The sequence below is a fragment of the Arachis hypogaea genome, chromosome 15, assembly GCF_003086295.3.
Source record: "Arachis hypogaea cultivar Tifrunner chromosome 15, arahy.Tifrunner.gnm2.J5K5, whole genome shotgun sequence".
Classification (NCBI taxonomy): domain Eukaryota; kingdom Viridiplantae; phylum Streptophyta; class Magnoliopsida; order Fabales; family Fabaceae; genus Arachis; species Arachis hypogaea.
The window spans coordinates 141,688,081-141,707,845 of record NC_092050.1 but is presented as its reverse complement, the minus strand read 5'-3'; the positions used below and the strand labels follow the sequence as shown (position 1 = coordinate 141,707,845).

Here is a 19,765-nt window from a genome sequence, read left to right as displayed (position 1 = left end):
TTAAAATAACTCAGAATTAAGAACTGATGTTTAAAAGGGTGAATGTACAAATAAAGAATGTTTACTATGGTGTTGAAGGGATTATTTTGATTGTTTATGGCTTCATGCTTTTATTAAAGGTGGATACTCTAATGAAGATTTTAAATTATCTTCATGTGAGAATGCTTCTGTTTAGCCATTGGATAGTGGATTGTAAGATTTGATTTTAGTATGTTATAAAATTGTTATCTTTATTTAAAGTATAGCTAAATAAATAAGTCAAAATTTAATCAAATATTTTCATGAGATATTTTTTATATCTTTATTGGAGTAGGTGTCTTTATTAAATGGCAATTCTATACCAAAGTTTGAGTTCTTTAAAATTGCAGGGGTACAATTTCATCCAGAGAGCATTATATAACAGCCGAAGAAGAGGAAAGTGTTTAAAAAGTTATCAACCTCATTGAGAAAAAGGAAAAACAATTCGAGATGTTAGTACCGAATGCTTAATGCATTTTAACAATTCGTGTTTAAGGGCCAACATCCATGAAAGGAAAAACATTTTTAGCAATACCAATAAAGAACAGTTTATTCTGATGACCAAATTATTTGTCTTTATGACCAAACTACTATAAAGTCAGTAGTTTAAAATTCTACCTTAGACATGAAAAACATTTTGTGACCAAATTATTTGTCTTTATGCTGATGAACGTAGCGAAAAGATTAATAACTATGTTTCACCTTAAAAAACTCAGAAAAATAGTATTAGTAATTGTGTCACTTTCAAAAAATAAAAAAGAATAGTAACTTACTAATTTCGCCTAATAAGCCATCGAGATGAGTGAAAAAGCATTACAAGAACCAATCAAAGCCGTTGCAGAGACACTACAGAAACACAATACACCTAACAACAACAAATTAAGGCAATGCATCGACTATGAATTATTTGTCAATTCCAGCAGCAGCAGCAGCATGTGATGTTTAACACTCTTTCAATCTTTGATATCCACCAATGGATTCGCATAAACTCCTCATCATTCCCTCACCTAAAGGCACTTAAAATTGTCATTCAGCAACTATCATCATATTTATTAATCAATCTTTAAGTACAAAAATAAATGCCTCTGATGGATAAATTAACAATCTCAGCAATAAAGGGTACAAAGATATAAATGGAAAGAAACTAAAAGTGCAAAGCTTGATCTTACACAAACAGCTGCACAACACCTGCCTTGAACTACCTTAACACCGCTCAACTGCATATGTGCATGTCAGGGAAATGAACTTGTGAATGTCAAGCCATTTCAAATTTTCAATCCAATATGATCAATGTAATATCTATATCTCGTATAGTCTAAGCCAGTAATATTCAGTGTCTACCTACTAGACTTAGATGCTTTCAAGTACATAAAGACTTAGATGCTTGGGCCCTATTACTGTAGTATGTTGCATTCTTGCTGCTTAGTTTAATGGCATCTGAATAAAATCCAATGGCTTTCTGCTACTGCTTGCCCTTGTAAACTAGTTATTTTCTATTTCCACCTTCAAAAAAAAACCTCAAAAAGACAATGATAAATGCCATTTTTTCAAAATTTTTAATGTCATTTTTTTTTTGTGAAAAAGAAAAACAACAAACAAATGGACCAACGTTTTTCATGATAACTCCAAGAACGTTTCAAATGAATCATTTGATCTATGGTAGAGCCAGCATAAAGATGAAAGTTATCAAGCCATCAACCTACAAGTTTAGCTCAGCGAACAAATGAAAATACTCTCTACTGAACAATTCCTATCATATAAAATTACCATAATTGTTTTATTAAAACCAGATTTGATCACATAAATGTTTCTTAACACAATATTTTAGCTTTAATGAGATTTGAACTTAAAAGCCCGAATATACCACCAAAGTTTCTCATTTTAATTGTAAAGTTTATAGGTTTATTATTTTTCTTAACATGATTATATGGGAACATGCACTTCATGATAGAGTATTCCAACATTTTTGAGCATTAACCTGTGCAAATGTTTCTTGCTAGTCTTTGGGGTGCTTCGAGATTGCGCAAGAGGCTAGTGTTTGATCAAAATCCTTTGGCTTTGAAGTTTGAATCAGTAACCTTTTTTATCAAGTTGATTGCTTTGGTACAATATGCTTCAGGTATAACTGCATGAACGCAGAAAAATGACAAGATGTTTGCAAAATAACATTTGAGATTTCATCTAAGGCTACATCAGACAATATGCTGCTGCATGGGAGTTTAATTTAAATATGGGAGAAATGAAAAGATCGAAAGACAATAAGAGTGCAGGGAAGTTTCACAACTAACAAGGATTCCCTTTGAATGATGAAAATCACAACCATTTCAGCTTAAGAATAAATTAACATCAATGCACATATATAATTACAAAAATAAAAAAGGAAATAATGATAGATCCGACAAGCCACATATAACAGCCATCTAGTCACCGAAAATGCCATAAAATAAGCAACGACAAAGAAAACACTTAGGTGTGGGTAAAGCAGAATAAAGAATCACAATCATGTGAAGATCTAAAAGCATTAATATGGAATCGAAAGATGATCGAGAACAAAACACAAGTTAAAAAGAAAGAGATACAAACAACACTTTGTGATGCTAACAAGAAGAATCTCACCTACTTTTATCCTTACAATAGGCCTCTAGATATCATTTCACGAAGAAGTTTCTCTGCGTTATCATTTTCACCTTTTTCAAACAGAGCACGAATGATTATTTCATAAGTCACAGCATTTGGTAAGCAACCATTGTCTTCCATTTTTGACAAGAAAGCCAATGCTTCAGGAAGTAGGCCCTGTTTGCAAAGCCCCTTTATCATAATAGTGTATGTCCTCACGTATGGACGATAGCCTTTAATGGAAAGATCTTGAAAAACCTCTTTTGCATTTTTAAGTCTTCCACTTTTGCACAGGCCATCTATAAGTATGTTGTATGTATACATATTTGGTTCAATGCCACACTCTTTCATTTGATTGAATAACATAAGTGCCTTGTCATGTTGTTTGATATTGAACAAAGCATCCAGCAAAGAACTATAAGTGACTATATCAGCAGGTTGACCTCGATCATGCATCTTTTCAAGAAGCTCCAAAGCACAAAGGATTCTCCTTGATTTTCCTAAGCCATCAACTAGAGTATTGTAAGTTACCGTGTTAGGAACCAAGTTCTTGCGACGCATCTCTTCGAAGAGATTCAAGGCGTCATCGATCATTTTACTTTTGCAAAAGCCATTAATCATGATATTGTAAATCCGAACATTAGGAAACACTTTATTCTCGGCCATTGTGTTGAATAAATATTTTGCCTTATTTACCTGATTAACCAAACAATATCCATCCATTAAGCTGGTATAAGTAACCACATCTGGTTTCACACCATGTTTTGCCATTACAGCCAATACACTCTTAGCATCTTTGATCTTTCCTTCCTTGCATAGCCCATCAATCAAAGTATTATAGGTATAAGCATTAGGAGTAATGTTTCTAAGCACCATATCACTTAACAAATCAATGGCTTCCTTATATTGACCTTCAAGACACAATCCAAAAATGAGAGAACTGTATGTGATAACATCTGGAGAAATTCCCTTAGCAAGCATCTCAGAGTATAAATGAAAAGCCTGACTTACAAGTGTATCCTTGCAGAGGCTATCAATAATTGCATTGTACATGATGACATTAGGAGCAATGCCATACCGTGGGATCTTTCTCAACACTTGAATAGCAATTGATGTGTGTCCGGTCTTACAGAGGCCATTGATCAAGGTCCCATAAGTGACTTGGTCGAAGTGAAATCCATAAGCCAGCACTGTGGCATGAAAGCGCACTGCTTTTTCAACACTACCACAGAGATAGAGACCTTTCAGGATTGTTGTCAATGTTACCGTATTAGGTTGATAATCCATTCTGAAAATCTTGGCCAATACAGAGAGAGCAAGCGTCATACGGCCCATGCTGCAACAACAATTAATTACGATGGTCAAAGTAAATAAGTTGGGAGCGATTCCCCTGGCTTGCAATTGCTGAAAAAGGGAAATGGCGGTGGAGAAATGGTTGGTCTTGGCAAGAGATCCCAAAATCTTGGTGAATTGGATGATGGATGGAGGGCGACGCATAGAGAGCATGCGAGTGAAGGAATCAACAGCTTCATCAAGTGATTGGGGTTGAGAGTGAGAGTGAGAGTGTAGGGATGAAGTTGAAGGGAAGCAAATACGGAAAGCTGAATAGGGAACACAACAAGGAGAGGGATTTGGGATTTGAAGAGCATACCTTAACATGTTTCGTGAGAACGAGAAGAATGACAACATTCTTGCAAGTTGCAACCACCAAAAGAGTGAGGGTAGAATCAAGCTTGTTCGAGGTTATTTACTTATTGAGTAAAGGACATTTTTGTCCCTGACCTTTTTTTTGTGGATATTTTCGTCCTCAAGCAATGGAAAATACATTAAAGTCCCTGACCGTTAAAAAATGTGGACATTTGTGTCTCTCCGTTAATTTCTGCCATTTCCACTTGACGGAAAAGGTTGAGGTGGCACAGGTGGCGCTGAGGTGGCACGTAACGGAGGCCACGTGGCATTGGGGCAAAAAGTTATAGGACATATAAGTCCTTGGAGACGAAAACGACGCCGTTTCGTCTCCTTCCCCAATCAACACAGTTGAATTCCCATACACAATACCCAGAAGACCCATAGTTGAGTGAGAGAATTACAGAAAACCCTAACCCAAAAACGATCAAACTCCTTCGTCTCTATTTCTCCCTCCAAAAAATACAACACGTAGAAGAGCAAAAGGCCAGGGGTGATTGCTGGTGGCAGAGGCTGAGGAGAAGCTTCGTCTGAGGTCGTGGCTGCTGTCTTCGTCACAAGGTAAGATTGTTATGCTTAGCTAGGAATGCATTGTGTTTGCATGTTTACTGTGTAAGAAAGAAAGGGAAAATGGGGTGTATTGCGTGCTGTGTAGGATTAGAGGGAGGGATTGTGTTCGGGAAATGTAGTTTCTTTCATATGGTGTGTTGTTTCCTTTTTTAATCCTAGTTCTGCACTGGTCAATTTCAGATGGTTGACGTGTTTGTGGTTCCGGTGTTTCATCATGGAGGGAACTTCGTAAGAGGAGTTGGTGGAGAAATGGTTTATCAGAATGGAAAGGAGGAGAGGTTCCCTGAGATGGACCTAGACTTTGTGAATTTCGGAGACCTAGTGACACTATTTAAGGGTTTGGGCTACCAGTCATACAAGGCAGTATACTGGTATGATCCATCAAGCACTGAATTTGAATCCGGGATGAACATATTGACTGGGGATGTCGGGATCAACGCAATGCGAGAGAACCTAATGAAGCACCCAGGGCGAGGTGAGTTCCATATTTACTTTGACCATCCTGTTGACGAGCCGGAGGTTGTTGAGGATGCTTCCCGGGACAGAGATACTGCAGGGGAGGTGGATGAAACTGCAGAGGAACTGAATTCTTCCTCTTCATCTGATGACGGATACGAGAGCACAGAGGACGTCTTGTACAAACCTCCACCGGCTGGAATTGAGAGTGACAGTAGTGAGAGTGACAGCAATGGTGGGGTCACTGTTGGGAAGAGGAAAAGAGGTGTCAAGGGTAAGAAGAAGGTCGTTACGCCGATCAAGAAGGTAGTTACTCCTAAGAAGAAGGTAAATACTCCTAGGAAGAAGGTAGTTACACCAAAGAAGCAAGGGAAGAAGAAAAGACAATTTCGCACAAGGGTCAATGAAAGAGGGGAAGGGAGTGGGAATGGGACTGATGCACGTGGTGAAGCAGGGGATCAAGGACCTGATGTCCAGCTGGATTATGCAGTCGGGGGTGGGTTTTATGTCAGTGAGCTCCCAACGGAGGTGGAGGAGATAATGTTTGAGTATGAGTCTGAAGACTTATATACTCCCATATCATCTGATGATGAAGGCAGAGGTGAAAAGTACCCAGAGTTTAACGATGAGTATAATCATGGTGAGGGCAGGTTTGAGCTAGGAACTAGGTTTGCCACTGTAGACAGGTTCAAGGAGGTAGTTAAAGATTCTTTTATCGCTGAGGGTCGGGAAGTGAAATGGATAAAAAATGACAAAGAGAGAGTGAGAGTGGGGTGTGGGGATAAGGAGTGCCCTTACTTGGTTCATTTGTCATACAACAAAAGTCTGCAGTGTTATCAAGTGAAGACCTACCATCCAGAACACACTTGTGCGAGGGATTTGGGCAGCAACGCTGCTGATCAACACTGGCTAAGTAAGAAGATTGAGAAGCGGATGTCCACCCAACCACACATGAATACAAAGGAGGCTACTGATTTTCTTAAAGAGGAATTTGCCCTCTGTCCCCATCCTAAAATGGTTTATAGAGCAGTGAAGGAGGCTAGGGAGAAGATCCAAGGAAATGAAAAGGAACAATACAAGAGATCCAGGGATTATTGTGAGGAAATATTGAGGAGCAATCCAGGCTCATCAGCCAGGCTTGAGCTCATGCCAATTCCAGATGGTCCCCCTGTGTTTGATAAACTATATATTTGCCTAGATGCCTGCAAACAAGGTTTCAAAGATGGATGTCGTCTCCTGTTGCATTTGGATGGGTGCTTTCTGAAGACATATTACGGTGGTTGGCTTCTAGCAGCAGTTGCTCAGGATGCAAACAACCAATTCTATGTTGTTGCCTATGGAGTGGTCAGGACTGAGACTAAGGAAGCCTGGAAGTGGTTCCTGACCAATCTGCAAGGGGACATAGGAGACGATGCTAACCATGGCTGGAACTTCATATCAGACCAACAGAAGGTAACTCCAGTTTATGGTTATTGTCATTGCTCTGCATTTGGTTTAGATCATTTATAATTTGTTGATGATATTCATTGCCACCTACTTAGTTAATTTCATTGCTGTGTGGTTGATTATGTTGTGGCCAGGGTTTGCTGCCTGCGTTGAAAAAGGTCATGCCACACGCTAAGCTCCGCAACTGCGTTATGCATATGTGGAAAAACTTCATCAATCGCTACAAGGATCTATACATTCGACAAGTTGTGTGGGAGTGTGCCAGGTGCACGACTGTTGTTGAGTTCAAGGAATGCATGGAGAAGTTGAAGACAGTTAACAAGGGTGCCTGGGAGTACCTCAGCAAATTTGAACCTGAGACATGGGTGAAGGCTTACTTCTCCCATGGGCCAAAAGTGGATAACCTCACAAACAATATGTGTGAGGTTTTTAATGCAAAAATAGTAAACTATCGCTGCAAGCCTATCCTGACCATGTGTGAAGAGATCAGGTGCTATCTCATGAGGCGGATGGTGAATCATAAACGGGTCTTGGAGAATCACTCAGGGAGGCTAGCACCAGTTCAGGAAAAGAAGATGGAGAAGCTGTTAAACCTAAGCACCAAGTGGACGGCTGAATGGGTTGGCGATAATGAACGAAAGAGGTTTGAGGTTTCTCGGAAAGGAACTAAGGTGGATGTGGACCTCATTAGGCACAGTTGCTCATGCAATCGATGGCAACTGACTGGTATGTCCTCTACAGTACTTGATCCAGTTTCTTTGCTATTTTGATCTGAATTCCCTTTACTGTTATTTTGGTTATATTACTCACCTTCACTGCATTACCTTAGGCATGTCCTGCTTACATGCATTTGCTGCCATAAGGAAGAGACATGACACACCGCAGGACTATGTTCACCCTTGGCTATGCATGGAGTCCATTAGGAGGACATATGCACACTGTATTAAGCCTGTTCCAAGTCCAAAATTTTGGGTTGGAACTAAGTTCTCGAAGCCAGACCCACCTATTATCAAAAGGCCAATTTGACGGCCAAAGGTTCATAATAGGCAAAAGGATCCGGCTGAGCCACTCATGCAAGAAGAAAAACTGAAAAGGTCATTCGTTGTATCCTGCAGCAAGTGTGGTGAGAAGGGTCACAACTACAAAACATGTAAAGGAGCCCCTTCCAACCCAAACTGGAAGCCGAAGACAAGGCGCCCTAGGAAGAAAGCAGCTACTTCCTCCCAGTCACTGATTGTGCTTCCACTGTCACAATCTGCTCCAGGTTCAGAGGTAAGAACCATATAGTGATTAATCTGTCTTAGTATTAGTACTACTAAAGTTAGGGATTAATCTGTCTTAGTATGGAAATAATTAAGGACTACGATGTCTGATTACTGATATGTCTAGGGACTATTCTGTTTTAGTACTGCTAAGGTTAGGGACTAATCTGTCTTTGTAATACTACTCTGCTCACATCTTCCATGCATATTTGCAGGATGCATCCAGCAGCCAACCAGGCAGCTCCCCAAACCCCACTGTTGTGGAATCACCTGCCCCAAGCAATCCACCTATGCCACCAGCTCCAACAAGGGTGACAAGATCCACACTTATCATATTACCTCCAGGGCCAACAACTACTCAAACCAGGCCACCAGCTCCAACTATAGGTCGTCCATTTAAACCTCCAGCGAAAGCCAATGACACATCTTGCCCACAACAGTCCAGGTTCAGACCGAAGCAGAAGATCTTTAGGCCGCCGGCACCAATCGCTACATCCACAATCAACACTAGTACACAACAGCCAACTCCATCTACCATCCCATCTGCAGCTCCAAATCAAGATGCTCCACCCCAAAATTTGTCAACTTCTCCAAAAACAAAGGACTCAAAAGAATGAAGACTACTGTCATTAAGTGCTTTTTGTGATAACTTTTTGTCTATGTAATGGTTGTTGACAAGTAGTTCAAACAATTTAGCTTTCTATCCCATACTTTTTGAACACCCTTTGTGGGTCAGATAAATATGGATGTTAACTAAACAACTTTTTTTGATGACTAATGCAATGGTATGTTATGTATTAGGGAACCAATTTTAATTTCTTCCACATCTTACACAACACGTACAGGGCAATACAATCATCATTCATATAAATAACATTGAATTCACCTATAATTGCTGCAACAATATTACACACTTTTTCATTCGTTTATCAACTCTTACAACTTAGAACAACAAAAATCAACACAATGACAATGACACAGATACACCATCTTATTGGCTTTCTTTTCATCTCTAGAGCTAATATCCTCTTCTCCAAGCAACTTATCCTCATTTTCATGTCCTGCTGCCTGTGATAATCTTCTGCATCTACAAATTCCTTCTCTCCCATATACTTTGTTGCTGTCAATCCAAGTCCGGCAACGTGCTCATCAAGCCACACAAAAAATTTGCAATATGGTTGTCTTGCCTGCAGCAAATCAACCCACATAATTCAAACCCTAAAAATTAGAAACCCTAACACATCTTCAACCAAACGTGCATCACATTGCGTTTCCATACCTTGTAAAAGGGATAGCCCAGAAACAATCTATCCGGATTGCTCCGGGTCTTCGACATGAAAAGGACTGCGTTTTTTCCACAGAAGCACTTTGGTGAGACGCCATATTTGCTGTCCTTCTCCTTAGGACACGAGCTCGAGCCCACCTGACCTCCACCTCTTCTCCAGCTGGATGATACCCCTTCAGATGCCATGGAAGGAGGAATTTCCTTTATGTCACAACTCCCCACTACACCCACTGCGCCGTCACTGTGCAGACGAGGGATGAGGGAAGACGAATTTCAAAGATTGGGGGAGGAGACGAAACGGCGTCGTTTTCGTCTCCAGGGACTTATATGTCCTATAACTTTGTGCCCCAATGCCACGTGGCCTCCGTTACGTGCCACCTCAGCGCCACCTGTGCCACCTCAGCCTTTTCCGTCAAGTGGAAACGGCAGAAATCAACGGAGGGACACAAATGTCCACGTTTTTCAACGGTCAGGGGCTTTAATGTATTTTCCATTGCTTGAGGACGAAAATGTCCGCAAAAAAAAAGGTCAGGGACGAAAATGTCCTTTACTCTTATTTGTTTAATTGTTTCTACTTTTGTTATCTTATTTAGGCCACGGATTTTAGTAATTTCAAATTGAATCCTCTGTTTTCTTTTTTGTAATTCTACATTTACCCCTACGATTTTTAATTTCCGAATTTCCCCTCTCCACCCTTAAACATAATTTGTGATTCTGCTAGGGTTCTTGACGTTTCCGGCAGTCTGTCTTCTTCCGCCGTCGCTGTTTGTGCAATGTGTGTCGCTGTCGTCGTCCTGTTTCTCTTACCTCTAGCTCCTCACTTTTATTTGCCAGTAACTCTAGCTTAGTGTTGTCCACAACAGAATCCTATTTAATTACTGTGGTGCTTGCTCAATTGCTAGTTTGTTGCTTCTCTATTACGTATAATTGCAACATAGGCTTCATCTAGCTGACCTTGCATTTCTTCTAAAGTGTTTTATAATTTTGCAATCTCTTGTCATTTAGCTTCTTCAAGGTCAACTAGTATATTGAGAATGACATAATCTCAATCATGGTTATTAATGAATTGTTATGATGTAAATTTCTTAGCTAGACTAATTGTTATGTAAGTTCTTCGGTGTATTATGATGCAAAAGGAAAATATAGAGCATTTTTCGGACTATCAAGGTAGGAATTCACTACTTTTATTTACAAAATTCAATTCTTGTTTTATGATTTGTTTGTAACTTCCTATTTTCACTAGCATTAGTATAATTAGCCATCCATTTAGTCACTGCATTCTCTTTACTCAAAACTGAGTTGTGTCATTATTTTAGCTTCCTTGCCCTGTTATCATTTTCAATTCTATCATTATCACAGCTTTGTGGTTGAATAGGATATTATTTCTCATAAAGAACCAGAGGTGACAGCCTAGATTGAGAATGGTCTTCTAATGCCAGCTCATTACAAGAAGTATATATATACATATAACATTTCTACTCTTTTTGGTTTTGTGTTTTTTATTTTTGGGATACGGGGTTTATCAAATCAAGGAAAAGATTTATCATCCTTTGCTGAAATTCACTCAAAAGTGAAATTCAATCAAGAGTGTTGCATATTAAGGTGATTCCTATGGTATTTAAAAGGTGGAGTCTAAATTGTTGAAAAAAGTTAAAAATTAATATTTAAATTTAAAAAGTATAAAAATAAATAATTTTTTAAAATTTAGAATTTGATATAAAAAATAAGTGAAGCAAAAGTTAAGTACCAATTTATAGGTACCATAGACTTCATCTTAAGATAAATTCAGAATTAAAAATTTGATGTTTGAAAAGGTGAATGTACAATAAAGAATTTTCTCTCTAGCATTGAAGGATTTTGATTGTTCATGCTTTTATTAACCGGTAAGTCTAGGCTAAAGTTTCAGTCTTCAAAATTGCATGAGGTGCAGTTTCATCCAAAGAGCATTGTATAACAACTGAAGAAATGGAATTGAAAAAAATGAGGCTGGTGGTTCACGAAAATGTTTAATTGGTACCGAATGCTTATCCATTGTAACACTTGTATTTTGCGGGCCAACATACATGAAAGAAAAACATTTTTTAGCAAAACCATTAAAGAACAGCTTATTCTATTTAGACCATAACTTAGGATTTTATTAATTAAATAGCAGAAAACTCAGGATGATGCGAAATTGATTCTAGTGAATACCCCCAAAGAATTTAGAATTAAAAGCCTATATTGATATTGAACAATCATGAGCAAAAATTTCAGTAGAATTTCGTGTTACGTATTTATAAAAGCAAACAAACGCGTAGAGACAACGAAATACGAGCTAAACAATGTTCTAACTTTTAACTGAGTGGGTGTCAGATATTCTAACACCCCGCATTGTCCAAAATCACAAGACTTTCATATGGAAGAAGTCTCGCTTATTATAAGTGATATAAATGTGGTATAAATGTGATATAGATTATTTGGACATTACATTACTATGTGTGATTATATTATTGGTGATATAACTACTTGAGTATGGTTTGGTATTTTATCATTCAGTCTCTTGATTAAGAAGTTAGAAATTTGAATCCTACTCCTACCTTAGTCATGAAAAGCATCTTATAACTAGTCATTTGTTCTTAATAGGATGATTTGTAGCAAAAAGATTAGTCATTGTGTTTCACCCTTAGAAAATCGAAAAGGAAATATTCTTAATGTTCTTACTAGGTCCATGACTTTATTTGAATGAGATTTGTGTGTACTTCTAAACATAAGAACAGGAAGTAGAACACAAATATTGTTGGGCTGACGAGCAATTCTTTAGACATTTCAATTATTTTTTTTGAAAATAAAATTATTTAATTATTTGTAATTTATATGATAATTTAATTCCGCCTCTGTTTACATCCCAAACCCGAAAATATGAGGAGGGTTGTTTAGTATGCAACAACCAATGTAAAATAATGTCGCATCCCAATGCATAGAGATGCACGACCACACGACGCAATGACGTCTTTGATCCATATAACTAACCCCATTTAGTAAAAACAGACTTTTACTAAAGAAGAATTTATATAATAATTTATTCTAAAATCAATTCATTTTTTTTCCCTTTTCTCCCTTTTACGTAGAATTGTAGATTATTTCGGACCATATTTTTTTTATTTTATTTCATATAATTGATAATTGATAATATCAAATTTAATTTTTATATATAATTTTTAAGCGTCACCAAAATATATAATTCTTTAACTATAAGTCTATAATTGCATTCTCGATGCAATAAGTTGGGATTATTTTTTTTTTTTTCACAAAGGAGCAGATCACCAATAAGGCCGTCGAGATATATAATATAGAGAAATGCTTGGGGGCCAGCAATTTTGGTGTTGTGTAACCATCAATTAGCCATCAATAGTGTTTTTAATGGTGTGAGATTACATCTAATGGTGGGAGATCACTCACTTTTATTTTGATGATTAAGTGCTGACCAGAAAACACAAAAGTTGTTGGCCCCTAGACTTTTCCATTGAGAAAAAATATTACAAGGTTTCAAATCATGGCTTAAATCTACAAAACGAAAGTTAAGTAAAGGGTTTTAAATTGTGGTCTGCAACTGCAATTGCAGCCATATTATCAGAAGCACAACAAAAATTGGTTTAGCACTAGCAGCATTAAAAAGCTTTCAAGTTGGAAGCAAAACGGAATAAGGAAGACACCCCAGGTGCAGTTGCAAGATTAAAGCAACTAGAGCTATGAACACCTACTGCCGCTTTAGGGAATCCATTGGTATCACATATGCATGTCCATAATGATTCTCTATCTTCACCATCTGCATAGTAGAGCTAAAGCAAATACGATAAAGGTTGAACACATAAAAAAGCATTGCATGCTTACTAGTTACTACAAACTCTTGAAAGAACATCTACATTTTCACTTGTTTAGGTAAGTCTCAGAAGGCTAATCTACTAACAACAAGAAGAAGCAAAAACTAAGTAGAAAACCTCTGTAAACTAATAATCACTAAAACACATCAGCAAAATACATTAGATGGCTACATCTGCAAGTATATTGCTGCATGAGAAAATGAAAAGAATGGAAGACAATAACAAGAGTGTAGAGAAACTTAACAAGTGATTCCCTTTGATGATCGAAAATTAGGAATTGGAAGGATATGTGCAGGGAAAATTAGTATTTGGAGGCAAAATTAGCAAAAACTCAAAGAATTCTGTATTGTTTCACTTTTAACACCCCCATCACAAACACCACATAACAAAACTCCAAGCCAGTAACTTTTTTAAAATGCTAATAAAAAGAGACTCAGAGTCAATGCAATAATGTCTACACAAGAAATAATGAAGTAATTTATCTAAGAATTAACAGAAAAACATTCTCTGAAAAAGTATTTCATAATGTAATATTTTCAGCAGAAGCAATTTCCAAGCAATACAACTGAGTAGCATTAATTAAGAAAATGACCAAAAATCTTGAAATAACTGAACCATATTAACCTTGACCCGATGTTGCTTAGGTTGATGAAAAGAGGAGACGTGCATTTTAGAAGGTGGGTTTATTTTTAAGATGGAACATGGAAGTGAAAACTATATAGCCTAAGAATAAATCCTTAGTACCTATTTAAATTTCCTTTTACAACAATTCCCAGAGGATTCAATCAAATAAACAATAGCTCATGGTTGCTTATGATAAAAAGTCATAGGAATTAGTTGCTTATGGCACCTACAAAGATACGGAAAAATAAGTTGCACAACAGAATAGCAGGGAACAAACAACAAACAACAAAACAAAATTTTCAATCTTTTTAGTTTTGCTTAGTTTGTAGCATGATAAATACATGATCTCATAGAATAACAGTAAAGAACACTATTGCTATAAAGATATCTTAAACACTAAATCTGTAAGTTATAACTAGGAATATCAACTAAAGAATCAATAAAGTAGTGGAATTCAAAAGGATGATAGCAATTGCAAAAATCGAAAGTGCAAAATTAATTAATGTTATGGCATTGCCAAAGTCCTCTGACCCAACAAACACATAATTTACAAAACTATGATACATATTCAGCAACAATGAGATGTAATTTCAATTCGAGTTGATGTATCTTACCTTCTTTTATCAATTCAATAAGCCTCTAGCAACCATTTCCCGAAGAAGTTTCTCCGCCATGTCAATCTCATCTTTTTCAAACAAAGCACGAATAACAGTTTCAAAAGTCACAGCATCGGGTAAGCAACCATTGCCTTCCATTTTTGACAAGAGTGCCAATGCTTCTTCAAACAAGCCCTCTTTGCAGAGCCCATTGATCATAATAGTATATGTCCTCACATTTGGACAATAGCCTTTAAGGGAAAGATCTTGAAAAATCTCTGTTGCATATATAAGTCTTCCACCTTTGCATAGGCCATCTATAAGTATATTGTACGTGCATATATCCGGATTAATGGCACACTCTTTCATTTGATTGAATAACATAAGTGCCTTGTTAGGTTGTTGGTTTTTGAACATCCCATCCAACAACGAATTGTAAGTGATTACATCAGCGGGTTGTCCTCTATCATGCATCTCGACAAGAAGCTCCAAAGCACGGGAGATTCTCTTCGATTTGCTCAAGCCATCAAAAAGAGTGTTGTAAGTTACCGTGTCTGGAACCAAGTTCTTGCGACGCATTTTTCATAGAGATTCAAGGCTTCATCGACCATTTTACTTTTGCAGAAGCCATTAATCATGATACTGTAACTTTGAACATCGAGTGACACTCTACTTTGGGCCATTGTGTTGAATATATATTTTGCCTTATTTACCTGATTAACCAAACAATACCCATCCATTAAGCTGGTATAAGTAACCACATCTGGTTTCACACCATGTTTTGCCATTACAGCCAATACACTCTTAGCATCTTTGATCTTTCCTTCCTTGCATAGCCCATCAATCAAAGTATTATAGGCATAAACATTAGGAGTAATGTTTCTAAGCACCATATCACTTAACAAATCAATGGCTTCCTTATATTGACCCTCAATACACAATCCAAAAAATGAGAGAATTGTATGTGATAACATCGGGAGAAATTCCCTTAGCAAGCATTTCAGAGAATAAATGAAAAGCCTGACATACAAGTGTATCCTTGCAGAGGCTATCAATAATTGCGCTGTACATGAAGACATCAGGAGCAATGCCATACCGTGGGATCTTTCTCAACACTTGAATAGCAGCAGATGTGTGTCCGGTCTTACAGAGTCCATTAATCAAGGTCCCATAAGTGACTTGGTCGAAGTGAAATCCATGAGCCAACACTCTGTCATGAAAGTGTAGTGTTTTTTCAACATTACTAGAGAGACAGAGACCTTTCAAGATTGTTGTCAATGTTACCGTATCAGGTTGAAAACCCATCCTGAAAATCTTGGCCAATACAGAGAAAGCAAGCGACATACGACCCATGCCGCAACAACAATTAATTAGGATGTTCAAAGTAAATAAGTCGGGAGCGATTCCTCTGGCTTGCAATTGCTGAAAAAGGGAAATGGCGGTGGGGAAATGGTTGGTATTGGCAAGAGATCCCAAAATCTTGGTGAATTGGATGATGGATGGAGGAGGACGCATAAAGAGCATGCGAGTGAAGGAATCAACAGCTTCATCAAGTGATTGGGGCTGAGAGTGAGAGTGTAGGGATGAAGTTGAAGGGAAGCAAAGAAGGAGAGCGGAGTGGGGAACAGAATTTGGGAATTGAAAAGCAAACCTTAATTTGATGAGTAGTGCTAGGGAGCCAATGGCCTAAGATAATCATCTGGATACTAGGGATAATAAACATCTCATGTAATTTTGAGTTCACCAAGGTTCGAACTCCTGACTTTCTAGATCTGGAATTCTTATACCATGTCCTGAAACCACTCATCCCAAAAGCGTAACCTGACAGAACAATGTAACACTAATAATAATATCTCTAATATTTTTTAAACCTTCATTGTACACATTGTATGCTTAGGTCATTGGCTCCCTATACTTTCTCTAATTTGATTGGTGAGGATGAGAACAATGACAACATTCTTGCAATCAAAACTCAAGAGGAAGATAGAAGCAAAGAAAAAGGGCGGAAACGTAATTGAAAGAAAAATGGTTCTTTTTTATTGTTCGGTATGAGGAGAAAAATTAGGAATAAAAACTTGAAAAATGCAAAAAGTTGATGGGATTTAATAATTTTTTTTAATATTAAAAATAAAAAAATAAAAAACTTGTTATGTTTTTTTATTATTAATATTATTCTTTTGTTTTTTTAATATATTTTATATTATAAGAATGAAATTATTTTTTTATAATATTTTTTATTCAAATATATTTAAAAAAATAAAAATACATTCAATTTATTTATTTATTTTTTTCTTTTCAGCCAAATATATTAGAGAATGAGAGTAATATCAAATTTATTGGAGATTATTCTTTTAAGAGAAAATCTTAAACGTCCCTCGCAACAAGGTTTAATAAAAAAAAAAGTACGTTTTCGACTTTTAATCTTTATTTTTGTGAAGTTGAATAGTCTTTTTGTTAATATTTTTTTATATTAATAAAATAAATATGCGTGACATATTAAATTATTGATTTATCTATTAAAAACTAATTAAGATTGATAGATTTTTTTATTAGGAGTCTCGTTATGTTTTGGGTAATTGTTAAGGTCGTTTAGATTTTTTTTATATTTTTGTTACCTTTTTTAAATACATTGCTAATTTTACTATATAAAATTAAGAAATATTAGTAATTTTTAATTTATTTTTACTTATAAAAATTAAATTAAAAATATATTCATGATTAACGTATCACATAAACATATTCCGAAAAGATATCATTAACATGAGAACTAATTAGTCTCACAATATTAAAGAACAAGGGTCGAAATGAATATTTTTTTTTGTTGGGACCTCCTAGTCTTCAGAAGAAATTGTGGGGTGGAGATACATATTTATTCTTTATTTACTTGTTTTTACATTTAAAATTTGTCAAAACTAAAAAATTAAGAAATTGGATTCTCTCAATTTTTTTTTACTTGAGGGAATAAAATGTGATCTCTCACTATATATGTTATAGATAGAACCAAGAGAAAATATTGAAGGGTTAAAAAATCACATTTTATTCCATCAATTGAAAAAAAATTGAGAGGATTCATTCCCAAGAATTAGCTTCTTTTACCAAATAACCAAATTGGATGGGTCAAGTAGTCAATTCACTTGTCTGCTTAAACAAGTGTCGAGGTTCGAATTCCGTCTTTTGCATACAGCAACCTATTGGCCAGCAGCAAAAATGGTACTCGAAAATTTACATCGCTAATAAAAATAACCTCAAAAGATGCTAATGACAAATAAGCTTCTTAAAGGTTTAAAAACACACAAAAAAGCTAGATATTAAATATATATTCTAAAATATAATTTTAGGGGTCAAATTTTAATATAAATTTTTGTACACATTATTAGAAAATAAGATCTTTTCATTCTTAAATTTTGGTAACTTTATGTCAAGTAAATTTTTTATAAAAATTTTCATCGAGAATGACCACATTATTTTGAAAAAAAAAAATAGAGATCAAATTTTGTTCCAAACCTTTTTATGCACCTTATAAAATATTTATTTAAATGTTGTCACAAAATTAAGATCAAATGGATTTATCATTTGCTAAATATAAAAGTTTTTGTCACTTATAAAAAATATAATATTTATTGGTTATTTTTGTCACAATTTTAAATCATTCAAAGACTCTTTTGTCAAGAAATCTTTTAGGGACTTTTTTGTCAGCACGTGAATTTTTCAGATATCAAATTGATAATTAACGCTACTCAGTGACGGACCCAGAAAATTTTAAAAGTGGGGGCAAAAATATATACACTAAAATAAAATTTGTTGAATATTATTAATTATATGAAAATATAAAAATTAAAAAGTTAGTAAACGCTTTTATTTTTAAAATATTATTCATTATATATAATTTATAAAAAATATTTTTTATTTTTAAAACTTGAATTTAAAATATTTTAATTAAATTATAAAAAATTTATTACCCTAACTAATTTTTTATACATATTTAATAATAAAAGACTAAATCAATTAACAGTTTAGCACATTAACAGCTAATAATATACTAATATTTATAATTCGAAACTAGAATTATTTATGAATACTAGAAAAATTAAATTTGTATATAAAGAGTATGTTTATATAAAATAATAGAAATATAATTTATAATTTTTTTCTTTTTTTTTAAATAATTAAATTTGTTATATATTTTTAATTAATTTAATTTTGATATAATATTAGATGAAAGATTTTATGCATCTGTTTAATTATGTGTTGTAATTTAAATATTTTTTCATCACTATTTCTAAAAATAAAAAATATATTCTAAATTAGTAAATTAATCAATTCATTTTAAAATTTTATATGCAATATAAGTACATATAATAGAATAAAAGATATAAAATAAGTAATAAGAATGAATAAATTGAGAATAAAATAAAATATATAAAGTCATGAAGAAAATAAAACATTATATTAATACTTAAATTATAATTGTTTGAATTAAAATTTACAATTGAAAATTTTAAAAAGAGAAACAATAAAATTGAAAGATTCATAGACAAAAAATATAAAGAATTTAAAATTTACTTTTTGATGAAGAGAAGATGACCACTAGACAAAAAATTGAACAAGAATGTTGAAAGTATAAAAATAAGAAAGAGATTTAAGGAAATAAAAGAGCGACGACCTAAAAACTAAATTTGATTAGATTAAATAATAGTTAAAATAATAAAAAATTAAAAAATAAATTTAAAATTTTGACCAATTGAATTTAATTTATTTGTAATGGAATCATTTAAAATTTAAAATAGAAACATATTATATATAATTATTTTTTAAAAAAATAAAAATAAAAATAAAGTGGGGGCAAGTGCCCTCATACTACAAGTTGAGTCCATGCCTGACTCTACTTTTATTAACTTGGCGATTGGATGGAAGTTTAGAATGAGAGTGAAGGGATGAGATTGAAGATGAAGAGGAAGGAAAGGAAAGGAAGGAGAGTGAAGAGATGAGATTGAAGATAAGAGGAAGGAAAGGAAACAAAGGAGAGTGAAGTGTGGAACAAAATTAGGGATTTGGAGAGAAGTACCTAAAAGTTAAAGTGATCCTTGAGGTTGACAATGATAACATTCTTGTATTCAACGTCTTAGTGATTCACTCTTTCGTTGTTATCTTGTTTGAAAAAGTGTTTTGTGCTGATAATAATTCACTTAACTTTAACATAGGATAAACCACAAAAAATGTATCCGAATTATTTTGTCATCCACAAAATGTTAGGAAATTATTTTAATTTTTTAATTTGTTTGTGGGCAATCCATATATTAATTATAATCACAAATTGTGGTATTTCAAATTAAATGACTTATATAA

General features: G+C 34.9%; 2 protein-coding genes across 10 annotated transcripts; both read right to left on the bottom strand.

The window, feature by feature from the left end:
• Nucleotides 1-714: 714 nt before the first annotated feature.
• On the bottom strand, nucleotides 715-4,351 carry LOC112750977 (uncharacterized). 8 transcript variants are annotated; one of them, XR_011872386.1, is made up of 5 exons: nucleotides 4,286-4,351; nucleotides 2,635-3,970; nucleotides 1,997-2,143; nucleotides 1,188-1,235; nucleotides 715-1,025 (listed from the first exon to the last, which is right to left on the bottom strand). XR_011872386.1 is itself a non-coding variant. In XM_029293364.2 (3 exons), exons 1-2 carry the CDS (start codon nucleotides 4,321-4,323, stop codon nucleotides 2,647-2,649), a joined length of 1,362 nt encoding a protein of 453 aa, XP_029149197.1. In that variant the 5' UTR covers nucleotides 4,324-4,335; the 3' UTR covers nucleotides 715-2,143; nucleotides 2,635-2,646. The 8 variants fall into 8 exon arrangements, 2 of the variants coding, with proteins under 2 accessions (XP_029149197.1, XP_072073127.1); XR_011872384.1 differs by having other exon boundaries at nucleotides 2,639-4,345; XR_011872383.1 differs by having other exon boundaries at nucleotides 1,997-4,351.
• Nucleotides 4,352-12,641: 8,290 nt separating this feature from the next.
• LOC112750975 (uncharacterized) lies at nucleotides 12,642-16,075 on the bottom strand. Of its 2 annotated transcripts, none has more exons than XM_029293431.2 (2): nucleotides 14,438-16,075; nucleotides 12,642-13,157 (listed from the first exon to the last, which is right to left on the bottom strand). In XM_029293431.2, the coding sequence occupies exon 1, from the start codon at nucleotides 14,996-14,998 to the stop codon at nucleotides 14,447-14,449; it is 552 nt and encodes a 183-aa protein (XP_029149264.1). In that variant the 5' UTR covers nucleotides 14,999-16,075; the 3' UTR covers nucleotides 12,642-13,157; nucleotides 14,438-14,446. The 2 variants fall into 2 exon arrangements, with proteins under 2 accessions (XP_029149264.1, XP_072073129.1); XM_072217028.1 differs by having other exon boundaries at nucleotides 12,642-13,144.
• Nucleotides 16,076-19,765: the final 3,690 nt, after the last annotated feature.